Here is an 11896-nt window from a genome sequence, read left to right as displayed (position 1 = left end):
CAATGTGGAGATTGAACTCACAACCCCAAGATCAAGAATGGTATGTTCTCCGGGCTGAACCAGCCAGAACGCCACCCCTCCCCCCCACCCCCCCCCCCGCAAAGGAAAAGACTTCTTGCACCCAGACTCCAAATCCAAAAACCCAGGGAAAGACTCATTCATTGATTCAACCTGTACATTCTGTTCCAGGTGGGACAAAAGGATTGGCCCAGTCTGACTCACTTCCCCGATCCTCCTCGGCCAGGGGTAGGGGGATGACAGGCGGGGCACATACAGGAATGGCATCTCCTATTCTAAACAACAACAAAAAAAAGGTTGTTTTCTGAGCTCCAGGAAACAGTTTTCAGCTAATCTTCGCATTCTTTTTCTTCCTAAGGCTGGAATCTTGGTACGAGAAGTGCAAGAATCAGGTGGATCTAGGAGATACCAGGAGAATGGCTGGGAAGTACGGTCTCCCCAGTCCAGCCAAACACAGGTTCCTGTGTACAGCAGGCGCCCCATTCCTGCTTATTGAATGAATGCATGCAAGCATGCATGAGTGCCCTGTTCCCAGAGGTTGTCCTGTGACGGCCCCAATTTCATAGACTCTGAGCTGATCAAGCGTGAAGCGGGGCACGCACACCTGCCCCCACAGGTGGAACCTTTACTGGAAGAACCTTTACTTGAAGAGCAGAACCTTGAAGACCCCGCCACCTCGTAGGGCCCAGTTGGGGGCGGGGCCTCCAGACCCCAGCATTTTGGATTGCACCATCTTCCACCTGTTAGAGGGGAGACCCGAGATCCACCTTCTGCATCTTCCGCCAGCCCTTTCAACACTACCTGGCCACCAAGACGATGTGTTTGCATCTCTAACATCCACACAGCTTCTCCCTTCGCCTCGTTACACCTCACGGCTCCCCGCAGCCACACATTTCAGGCTTCCCCACCGCCACCACGCAGTGGCTCGCCCCAGTTTGACGCATTGCAGGGAAGGCCGGACCAATCGGCACCGTGCTCTCATTTCCGCCATGGCCCTGGCCCAATAGCGGCACAGCTCACATAGGGACGCGTCACGCGCCACACCAGTCGTGTCCCTCCGCCGGGGGGGGCAAGTGGAGAGGACGCAGGGGGGCGGAGCGCGCGGCGACGAAAAGTAGTCCCGCGGCGGCTCCGCGCGCGCGCGCGACCGGAGGCAAAGCCCGGCTCTGTGTGGGGCGGGCGCGAGATCCGCAGGTCCGTTGGTGCGGTGTGTGGCGCGGAGGGATCCGCGGGAGCCGCAGTGCGGCGGCACGCGGGCAGGGCGGGGCGGGGCCGGGCGAGGCGGGGCGCGCGCGCGGCGTCCGTTGAAGGACCGTTGGGGCGGGAGGCGGCGGCGGCGGCGCGCGCTGCGGGCAGTGAGTGTGGAGGCGCGGACGCGCGGCGGAGCTCGAGCTGCTGCAGCTGCTGCCGCCGCCGGAGGAACCTTGATCCCCGCGCTCCGGACACCCCGGCCTCGCCATGGTGAGTGAGGCTGGGGTCCGCCCAGGCGGGGGTTCTTAGGCGGGCACGGCGGGGCAGGACTCCTGAAGGGGCGAGTGGACCCGGTATAGGGGGTGTCGGGGCCCCGGCGAGCGCCCCTGGACCCTTCTCGGCCCCTCTGTTGGGGGCCTTCGAACCCAGAGCGGGACGTTTGGATCCCGGAAGAGCGTTAGGAGCTTCAAAAGCGACTTTTAATACCAGGTGGGGTATTTAGACCCCCAAATGGGCACCCGAATTCTCAAAGGGGGCATCTGAACCCAGAATGGGGCCTCTGGACCCTCAGAGGGGGTTTGGACACCAGAAAGGACTTTTGGACCCAGGGTGGGGCGTTGGATCTCTGAGGTGGGGTGTTTGGACCCCTTGGAGGGCGAGGTAAGAAGCATTGGCCAGGGAAGGGGCTATTCGGGCCCTAATGAAGACTTTGGGTCCTCAAAGGATGCGGGGAAGGGAGATCAGAGGAAGGCCAGGCTGCCGGCGAGCTCCCGAGAGGGGGCCGTGTGTAGCTGGACCTGGGTGGGGAGAGTCGCAGGGATGGGGGCGACTTCTGCAGATCAGACCCCGGAGGGGAAGAGGGGGTGTCTGGGAAGACCAGCATTGCAGAGGGAGGAGGAGGAGGAGGGTGAGGTGCAAGCTTAGGGCAGGAAGAGCCTGGGGTGGGTAGCAGTGGAGGTTGGAAGATGCTCTGGGAGCCTGCAGGGACTGAAGAGGATTGGGGTCGGGGAGGTGGTTAAGAGGGAATGGTGAGACTGGTGCTTGCCAGTGGTGGGGGAGCAGGAGACCTCGTGGTTGGTTTGGGGGGTGGCCAGAAAAGGTTCTGAGGTTACTAGTGGGTTGAGGCTGTTGAACTAGGGAGGTTGGTTTTCATGGGAGGGGGCTGGGGCGGAGTGTTGCATTGGGTCCCTGAGAAGGTGGGGGTAAAAGAGGAGCCTGGCTTGGGTTGTGGGAGGTGAGGTGGAAGAAGGGCGGGGGCGGGGTGGGGGGCTGTCGGAGGAGAAAATGAATGGCAGCCAAGGTGGGCCTAGATTTGGAGGTGGATGTGGGCTGCTCCCTGGAAGTCTCCAGGGAAAGACCGGGACAAAGACTGTTCAGTCTAAATGGGGAGTGGGCTGCAGAGGCTGCAGGGAGTGGCTGTACGGTCCCCCTTCCCCAGGAAGGATGGGGCTGGGCAGGAGGCGCCCTGGCTGTGGGAGCAGGTGGGCGGAGTTGTTCAGGCCCCTATTGCGCACTGAAGCAGCATGAAATAGGGGGGGTGGGGGACCAAAGTTTGGGATGCATCAAATGAGCCAGCCTTTTAAGCCTCGAATCTCACCCCCTCGCTGCCCCTTTCAGACCGAGAGAGCTGCTTTTTCCACACAGGAGTGCTGGTTTTCTTGTGGTCTCCAGCTCCGGGCACTGTTCTGCGCGTCTCCTCACTTGTGCCAAATGACAGTGCAGTACAATGTGGCGTCGGTGACAATCGGACGCCTGTTCCCGTGGCCTCGGGGTGGGGGCTGCAGAGCTGGAACAGAGAGGACCTCCAGAGGGACCCCTTCTTCTGCCCGAGGGCTACTTGTTCCGTCCGGGGCCCTCACTGAGCGCCTCTGTTCATTCACACAGCTGGAGCTTTGAGAGAAAACCAGCAGACTGGTTCTTTCCTGCTCCCTACCACCCACAGCACCCACAGCCCCCCCAGGCTCAGCTTCGGAACCGCGCGCAGCCCTCCTCCCTGGCAAGGCCAGGGAGAGCGAGCAGCCGCTGCTGTGTATCAGATCTCAGACTTGCTGACACAGACCTAGTGGCTCCTCTTGCCGCTACCCTATTTTCCCCCAGCAGAACCTTGCTCTAGGGGCCCTCAAGGCCTTCTTGGCCGGTGCCAAGGAGCCCCCCCACCCATGGCGTCCCAAATAGGACCTGAGCTTCGGCCCCAGCTAGTTTCTCTTCCTACTTGTAATCGGCAAGGTGTGGGTGGGACGAGCCCTGGTCACCAGCCTTGGACTTTGGCCTGAGCGCTGTGGCTCTCCTTGGCCCGGGTGAGGGGCCCTGGCCTTGGTTTCTGCTCTCATCTAACACTGCTCTCTGGCATTGGCTGGGGGCTGGGTCACGGCAGAGAAATAATACCTCTTCCCTCCCCCACCCCAGGGTTTTTTTTTTTTTTCTCTTGTCCGGCCCCTTACTGGAGCCGAAGATGAGGGATAAGGAAGCAGGAGACCAGCTGGGTTGTTTTGGAGACAATTTTTTGGAAGCATAAAATTCTCAGATTGTGAAAGGGAAGAAATCCTGAGAAAGGGTCCCCGCGATAAGAGTTTCTTGGGTGATCCGTGCTGTGGGCAGCAGCCCTGCTTTGAGATCCATAGCTGGGAGCTGGGACCTTTCCTTCACGTCGCAGGGGCCGGGGAGAGGGTCTTCTAATAGGCAGGAGAGTGTCTGACGGGCTCCAGAAGCAGAGCCACGCCTATTTGCCGCAGCCCCAGCCCCGGACCTGGTGTGGATCATCTTTGCCTTCCAGCCACGGGTGGCAGCCCCAGCCCTTCAGAGCCACTCCTGGTTATGCGGGGCCATGTGTCCCAGCCGCTGACAGGGCTGCCCAAAGTGGGGGAACAATTGGGGTTCTTGCAGAGCGGGGCGGTAGGGGTGGGAAAGCCTCCCGCATGGGCTGGCTCCTTCCATTCTGGGCCAGGCAGAGAGAACCAGGAGCAGATGGAATGGCTGCCCTCCTCCCCAGACTGTTCTCTGCCCTCGGTTCTTTCTCTTCCCTCTCCCCTGGCATTGCCTGGCCTTGGTAACCAGAAGCCCATCCTATCTTCTCACATTCCCTGAGCAGCTTTCTCAGGTGTCAGGACCAGGCTTCTCTGCCCGTGGGAGCCAAAGGCAGTGGCCCAAGCAGGGGGCTTGTGGGCCGGGGCTGCTGGCTTGGCATCTAGAGCCCAGCAGCCCCACGTCTCCTTTGGAGGCAATGCAAAAGGGTCTCTGTTTGGCTTCCTAACCTTCCCTTTAGTCTTTGGACTTTTCCAGAATGTGCGTGTTTTTCCTTCTCTACCTTCCTTCTTCCCTCCTCCCTTAGCCATCTCTCCTCTGTCATCATCACTTTGATTTCCCCTCCCCTTCTGCCTTTTTGGGGCTTGGCCTCAAGTTCCTTCCCCCTTTGATTTAAAAAACAACAACAACAACAACAAAAAACCTAAAGGACATTTTAGACCAGTTCTGATGTGACCAGTTCTTCTATTTGGGACGGGGTGGGGGTGGGCGGGTCACCGCTAGCCTGCCGGGGAAGCTCTGGAACCATGGTGCAGATGGTTTGCTCTTTGCTCTGGTTTTGAGGGCTCTCGGCTTCCAGGCTGGAGCCCTGCTGGAGACGGAGATGCGGAGCCCCTTTCCCAATTGTACAAGGAAGTAAAGGAGGGGGCGGTCATCTGGGCACCAGGCAGGGTGGTGCCCTCTTGGCAACATTGGCAAAAACCAAGGAATTCATGTGTTTGCTGCCTCAAGCTAAATGTTGGGGCTCAGCCGCCTGCCCAGCTCCTCTGCAGGACACCAGTGCAGAAAAAGCTGGTCTATGCCTCTCCCCTGCCCCACCCCCAAACCCAGCATGCAACAAGGGCTCCCTGCCCCCACCTGGCCAGTCCCCAGAGTGGACAGGACTGGAAAGGGTTAAAAGCTGCAGCAAAGCCCAGGGAAGCTGACTTGGGTCCCACAGCCCCTCCCTGGCCTTGGCCCTTCCGGCCCCAAAGGAACAGAACAGAACAGAACGGTGCCCTGCGCCTGCCCTGTGCACAGGGAAGTGGGGCGGTTGCCTGTGGCCCGACCAGAGTACCCGGAGTGATTCAGAGCGACCAGTTAGGAGAATTCCTGCCAGCTGCGTCCAAATAGGTGACACAGAAACTAGCCGAGAGCCCCAGACATCTTCCCTCTGTCCTACCCAAGGACTGGCCTGCTTCAGTTTGGAGCCTTCTAGAAATTCCTGATTAGGCCTCCAGGGCAAGTGCTCCCTTCACTCAGCCCCTGGGGCTCTCGGTGGCAGCAGTGCCACAGCTAAGCAGAGACAGGAACCCGCTGTGCTGGCTGGGCTGGGCTGGGCAGGAGCAGGACGTCTCCCCACCCATCTTGGCTCCCAAGCGCTGGGTCAAGATTGGAAGGCCTTGGATCTGGGCAACTTAACTGGGCCCCGTGGCAGGCAGGCCTGGGTTTCCAGTCCACTCTAGTTCCCAGAGTCCTGAATCCCCACACTTCCTCCCAGAACCTGGCCTTCCTGCAGCCCTGGACCCTGGCGTGCAGCTCCTTAGCCCAGGAGTAGGGGATGGCCTGTGGAGCCGGCCTCACCAGGGGGCCGCTGGACTGAGCCGTCCAGGACATGGGGACCACCGCGGGTGAGCCCCGGGACTGACTGTCTCCTCCTCGCTTTTCCAGGCTGACCAGCTGACCGAGGAGCAGATCGCAGGTGAGCTTGCCTACTCTCTTCCTCCCTGCCCTGCCCCAGGAAGGCCTGTGCATCCCCAGCTAGCTCTCACCCTGGCGGGAGCAGCAGCTGACAGCTGGACTCGTGTGGTCCCTGCCCCCGTGCTGGGTCCTGTGCTTAGAACGCTGGGGACCGTGTGTAGCAGCACACTGCCCCCCCGGAACACCAGACAGACCCCTGTGGCCCTAAGCCGGGCACGCACCAGATGTCAGAGCTGTGTCCTCTCCTGGCTGCGGGCCATTGGGGGCCTCTTACTGCTTGGTGACTGCAGGGTAAACCCAGCTCTCAGTCCCAGCTCCCGCCACTGGGCTCCGAAGTTGAGCCTCCCCGGGGGCTGCGGAGCTCCTGTCCCATCCTCTGGATGGCTTGTCACTGCCCTCTCTGCACTTGTCTATGCTTCGCAGTCCCCTTCACACGTCTCGAGTCACTTTCCTCGGCCAGAGAGGACTCTCCGCCAGCTCCTGGCCTGAGCAGCTCCTTTGCATTCTCTGGGTCTCTGCTCCGATGTCACCTCGGAGAGGCCTTTCTTCCCTGCCCGGCGCGGACAGACAGCCTTCCTTTACCCTCCGGCCCGTCGCCCTGTGTATTGCCGTTGTGGCCCTTCTCACGGCTGAAAGTATTTCGTGTCTTCACCTGCTGTATCTCCTGTCACTAGACGTAGCTCCTCGCGTTGGGGGCTGTTTCTGTTGGTCCTTGCTGTACCTTCAGTGCCTAGAATATAGTAGAAGCTCCGTATATTTTTGTTGGCCACGTAGGTGAATAAAGGAAGGGCAGTATATCCCCCAGGAAGCTGTCAGAAATCCTGGAATCCCATCTAATTCACCGCTACAGGAGCTATTGTGTCACTCGGTGGGCTTCTGGGTCTCCCTCTCCCAAGACCATGAGCTGCTTAGGACAAAAGCCAGCTCTTGGATTCTCCCCCACAGCCTTGGGCCAGCGCAGAGCAGACAGACGGAAGGATTCACAGAATGGGCCCTGGGCCCCAGCAGCTATCCAGCCCCAGCTTTGCTGTCAGGCCCAACAGGCTGCAGGCTAAGTGCCGAGTACACCGTCGAGGCGGGAGGAGGCCGGACTGGACTCGCCTTCTCTCTGTTCCTCCTGCCCCCGCCCCCACCATGTAGTCACACCTTCTTCTTCTAAACTCTGGCCATGGAGACCCATGGAGGAAAGCTGGAGTACCGCCTGGTTGTGGAGTGATCATGAGCTCCGGGTCCTGCCCTCCACAAGAGGCCCAAGGCCTCAGTACAGAGAGGTGCCGGCATCCCCAAGGAGACTCCTATCCCTGTGGCCCAAAGGCTGGGGAACAGAGCTTCTGGGCTGTGCGTGCGTCTCCCGCAGCACCTGCCACCCACGCCTGGGCTTGCCCTTACGTGACACAAACACAGACTACACTCCCCACCCTGTCCCCATTAGCAAACTGTCCACCACCTCACCCCAGCCCACACTCTCTGGGAATAGGCTGCCAGGCATCTGTTCTCCCAGGGTTTGGGGGTAGGGAGCACCCGGTGCCAAAATGGGCCCAGTGGGAGGGCAGCAGCCACGTGCTCCTCTCCCCGCGCCTGATGCGTCCCCAGCTGTGGCCTTCCCACTCAGCGCCACTCGCTCTTCATCCCAGCTTGGCAGCCATCCCCTCTGCTTCCATCCCTCCACCCGCCGCGCCACGGTGCCGCCGCGCACCCACCCCCGACGCCACCGCACACAGCCACACACCGCCACTAGGTGCAGGGAACTGGCCTGGGAGGACCGCTCAAGGCATTCTGCAGCTTCCCCTGCCCCTCCCAGCCAGCTGACCTTGGCCGGCGTACTTCCCGTGGAGAGTTCTCTCCGCTCGTGTCCACTCCATGACAGCAGTCCATTTCATCATTGGAGGGAGAGGCTGAAGCCAGGGACCAGAAAGAAATGTAGACTTCTCTGCAGACCCCTGTCAGCCTCTTTCCCCTTGGTCCCCACTGAGCTAGCTTGGCCAAAGTAGATGCTTAATAAATGTTGAACAAAGAAAGGAAGGGGTCTGCCCCGAGCACCAAAGCGAGGGGCCTGGACTGGCAGGCTCCTGGCTCCTTCTGGGAGGACTCCTGGGGCCGTCTTTCACTGAGGCTTTCACCGTGATCCTTGACCTCTGATTCCTTCCGTCTCTTACCCCAGAGTTCAAGGAGGCCTTCTCCCTCTTTGACAAGGATGGAGATGGGACTATCACCACCAAGGAGTTGGGGACGGTGATGAGATCCCTGGGACAGAACCCCACTGAGGCGGAGCTACAGGACATGATCAACGAGGTCGACGCGGATGGTGAGCCCCGTGGGGTGGGGGGTGGCCCCCTTTTCCGTCGCATCTCAGGACCATTGGGAGCCTCCCTTGGGGCGACGGATGAGCCTGCGTCCCCTCTGCCAGTGCTCTGGGGCAGTCTCCCAGGGTCCGGGCCAAGAACATTCCTGACTCCCCTGCCTACCTTCCAGGGAATGGGACCATTGACTTCCCGGAGTTCCTGACCATGATGGCCAGAAAGATGAAGGACACAGACAGCGAGGAGGAGATCCGAGAGGCGTTCCGTGTCTTTGACAAGGTAGGCCCTCATCTCCCACAGTAGCTCTAGGGCTCCGGCAGAGGGACAGACTGGGTGAGGCCCCGGGACGCCACTTCCCCGAGGCCTGGGTCCCAGTGCCGGCTCCGCTGCCTGCTTGCCCTGCGACCTCACCCCTTCCCCTGCCTGGTGGGGGTGACTGACAGTCCCTGGCCGGCTCAGAGCCTTGCCCTGTCCCCACACCCAGGACGGCAACGGCTACATCAGTGCTGCCGAGCTGCGTCACGTGATGACGAACCTGGGTGAGAAGCTGACCGACGAGGAGGTGGACGAGATGATCAGAGAGGCCGACATCGATGGGGACGGCCAGGTCAATTATGAAGGTAAGTGGCTGCTGGGAGCGGGGTGGAGTGGGGGGCCGTCTCCAGAGCAAGTCCGCGTCACAACATCAGGAATGAGTCCCTGGTCCCTTGTGTCCGGGAGGGCCGCTGGCCTGGCCCACTTGCCCGCTCTGACCCGCTCCTTCTGTTTCCCTTCACAGAGTTTGTACAGATGATGACTGCCAAGTGAAGGCCCCTGGGCAGCTGGTGATGCCCGTTCTCGTGCTCTCTCTCTTCTCGCGCGCGCGCTCTCTTCAACACTCCCCTGCGTTCCCCGGTTCTAGCAAACACCAGTTGATTGACTGAGAATCTGATAAAGCAACAAAAGATTTGTCCCAAGCTGCATGACTGCTCTTTCTCCCTTCTTGAGTCTCCTCCCAGGCCCCTCATCTCTTCCTCTCGCCCTCCCCCCTTTCCGTTCTCATCTTCCGAGGCCTGAAGCACTCCTGGACGCAGCCCTCTTCCCCCGAGGGGAGTCTCTGCCCTCCTCCTCCAGCCCGGGTGGCTCTCCTCTCTTTTGGTTTGTTTCCTTTCATGTGTCCTCTGACTTTGGGTGCTGGGGTGGCTGCCGGCCCTGTCCCCGGCCCCGCTGGGGAGGGGATGAGGCCTTGCCCAGGCAGGAGAGCATGCCTTCCGCTGTTGCATGCGACCGGCCCTACGATTCCCTGTGCACATCCCAGCAGCCTTTCGGGCAGGGGTGCCGAGAGAGGCATTCCAGAAGGGCTGGGGGAGGGGGGGGGGGCCTTGAGTCGCGGTGTGGACTAGATATGGTCCAGGATGGGGACGAGGGAGTCTTGGAAGCTGGCATTCTTTTTCCCGCTGGAGGGGGCCGACTCCTGGAAGGGGACGGATAGAGTGGATGCCGCTCAGGTCCCACTGGCTGATGCGAGACCATCCGATCAAATTCCTGGGGGTGGGCTGGGTGGGGGCTGCTGAGATGGCCGCTCTGCGAATTGTACGTGCCCGTGTTCCTAAAGCGCTCTCGAGCTGTTCTGTAAATACCTGGTGCTAACGTCCCATGCCACCCGCGCTGCCCCGTGCAACCCCCCCCACCCTCCCCCACCCGGCGCCAAAGGCCCCTTGTTGCCGCGGAGCCAGGGATGTTGCTTTGTCCTGTACAGGTTCTCCTTTGGTTTTCTTCTTTATTCCCCCTAAAACTGGTCCTGTTGAAAACCGTGCCGGGCTAGTTGGAGGGTGGAGAGAGGGAAAATGAGCCCGCCACGCTCCGGAGAGAACATCCCTGCAATAAGACAGTCTTAAGGGCCAGCTGGCCCGGGCCCGGCGGCGGCCGAGGGCAGCTCCGCGGCCTGGTTAGCCGGCCCCTCCCGCTTCTTCGCGGTGACTCGGTTGGCTCCGTAACACCTGTGCTGGTCTCCGTGCCCTCTCTCCCCTCCCCCCACCCCCGCCTGCCCCCCACACTCCCCCAGCATGATCCGTGACCTTGCTTCTGATTTTCGCCTCTGGGACAAGTAAGTCAATGTGGGCAGTTCGGTCGTCTGGATACTTCTTTTCTTTTTTTCTGTTCATTTCATCTTGCCCCACCCCCCACCCCCACCCAGGTTGTTCAAGTGGCTTCTCCTGGGACCTGCCCAGCTTTGAGAACCTCCTCATCCACCCTCTGGCACCCAGCCTCCTGGGGAGGGGAGGGGAGGGATGGGGCATCGTGGGAGACTCAGCCAAGAGCTGAGGGGAAGGGCAGGTAGGCGTGAGGCTGTGGACGTTTTCGGAGTGTTTTGGTTTGGGTTTTCTTTCTTTCTTTCTTTCTTTTTTTTTTTTTTTTAAACCGGGCAATATTGTGTTCAGTTCAAGCTGTGAAGAAAAATATATATCAATGTTTTCCAATAAAATACAGTGACTACCTGACGTGGCTCTTCCCAGCTTGCCTCTGTTTCTGGGCCTACTCCCTGCGTGGGCCCTGCACCCCTGCCCTGGAAGGGCCTTTCCTGCACACAGCTCACTCCAGAGCCTCATCCTGGTCATGGCAGCAGAGGGGGACCTCTGGGCTGGGCTTGTGATCCCAGCCGGATCTCGTGGTCCCTGAAGGCAGGAGCTGGCCTGGCGGTGCAGCCCATCAGCTTTGGGTGGGGGGTGGGCCACAGGAGCATGGAGGCCAGCCCCGGCCCTCGTGTCAGTCACATGAATGAGTGCCTCGTGAGGACTGCGGGGGCCTGGGGCCGGTTCGGGGCCACGAGAGCAGCCCACTGGAGGTAGGACCTGGGTGGGGGACTCTTTGGGTGCTCCAGGGAAGGGATGACATTCAATATGCAAGTCAATGTCAAGCAGCCTGCACGTCTTGGGGCCCTGCGCTCACAGAGCTTTAGCCCCCCAGAGGGCACGGGGATAGAGGGATTTGGAACAGAAAGCCCCTTAACTTCCCCTGCCACAAGTGGGGATGTGGAGAGGGCCCAGGGTCCTGTGGTACTGTAGGAAGACGTAGAACAGAATCCTTAGGGGCTTTTCCCAAAATAGAGGAGCCCCACCTCCAGCTGCAAATCCCAAGTGCTCACCGATTTAGGGGTGCAAGGAGTGAACAGTTCGCAGACACCATCTGGCCTATGACCCATTCACATGCGGCTGCAGCGGCGGTGCTGGAGGGAAGCAGAGACCTAATCCAGTGGAATTAAAAAAAAAAAAAAACTTGCTTTCACTCTTCACCCAGCTTTGGAAGGGTGGAGAAGCCCAGCAGCAGGGCCCGACCTCGGGGGCCTTCCTTGTGGCAGAGACCCTAGGCCAGCCCTGGATCGATCCAGCGTGGCACCGTCACTGGAGCCCAGCACGGTGGGTGGGGAAGTCGGGAGCGGTAGGCCATTTCAACAGCACCCCAGCGTCTGTGCCCCCTCTTCCTACCACCTAGTTATCTATCTCTAGGTCTATCTAAGTGAAGGAGGTGGAGTGTATGGACGAGAGCTCTGGTCCTGGGGCCTCCTCCACGACCTTAGGCAGATGAGCCCGTCTGTAAAATGGGCACATGGGAGCACTTGCCCCTGGGGCCACTGAGGACCGAGTGAGCCCACAGGGACACAGGGGCACAGCAACCACTTGCCATTCTTCACTGAAGGCTCCCACTTT

General features: G+C 60.3%; 1 protein-coding gene across 1 annotated transcript; it reads left to right on the top strand.

Moving 5' to 3' along the window:
• Positions 1 to 1318: 1318 nt before the first annotated feature.
• Positions 1319 to 10690, top strand: CALM3 (calmodulin 3). Its single transcript, XM_059151829.1, has 6 exons — positions 1319 to 1479; positions 5881 to 5911; positions 8072 to 8215; positions 8383 to 8489; positions 8695 to 8830; positions 8989 to 10690. The coding sequence occupies exons 1-6, from the start codon at positions 1477 to 1479 to the stop codon at positions 9015 to 9017; spliced, it is 450 nt and encodes a 149-aa protein (XP_059007812.1). The 5' UTR covers positions 1319 to 1476; the 3' UTR covers positions 9018 to 10690.
• Positions 10691 to 11896: the final 1206 nt, after the last annotated feature.

This window comes from Mustela lutreola, chromosome 16 (genome assembly GCF_030435805.1).
Source record: "Mustela lutreola isolate mMusLut2 chromosome 16, mMusLut2.pri, whole genome shotgun sequence".
Classification (NCBI taxonomy): Eukaryota; Metazoa; Chordata; class Mammalia; order Carnivora; family Mustelidae; genus Mustela; species Mustela lutreola.
The sequence above is the reverse complement of the archived record's forward strand: the minus strand, read 5'-3'. Positions and strand labels throughout refer to the sequence as shown.

Bases quoted from the DNA above. Each gene is read 5' to 3' on its own strand.
- CALM3 (XM_059151829.1), top strand. The intron at 8,216-8,382 runs GTGAGCCCCGTG...CCTACCTTCCAG, and splicing joins CAACGAGGTCGACGCGGATG to GGAATGGGACCATTGACTTC. The intron at 8,490-8,694 runs GTAGGCCCTCAT...CCCCACACCCAG, and splicing joins CGTTCCGTGTCTTTGACAAG to GACGGCAACGGCTACATCAG.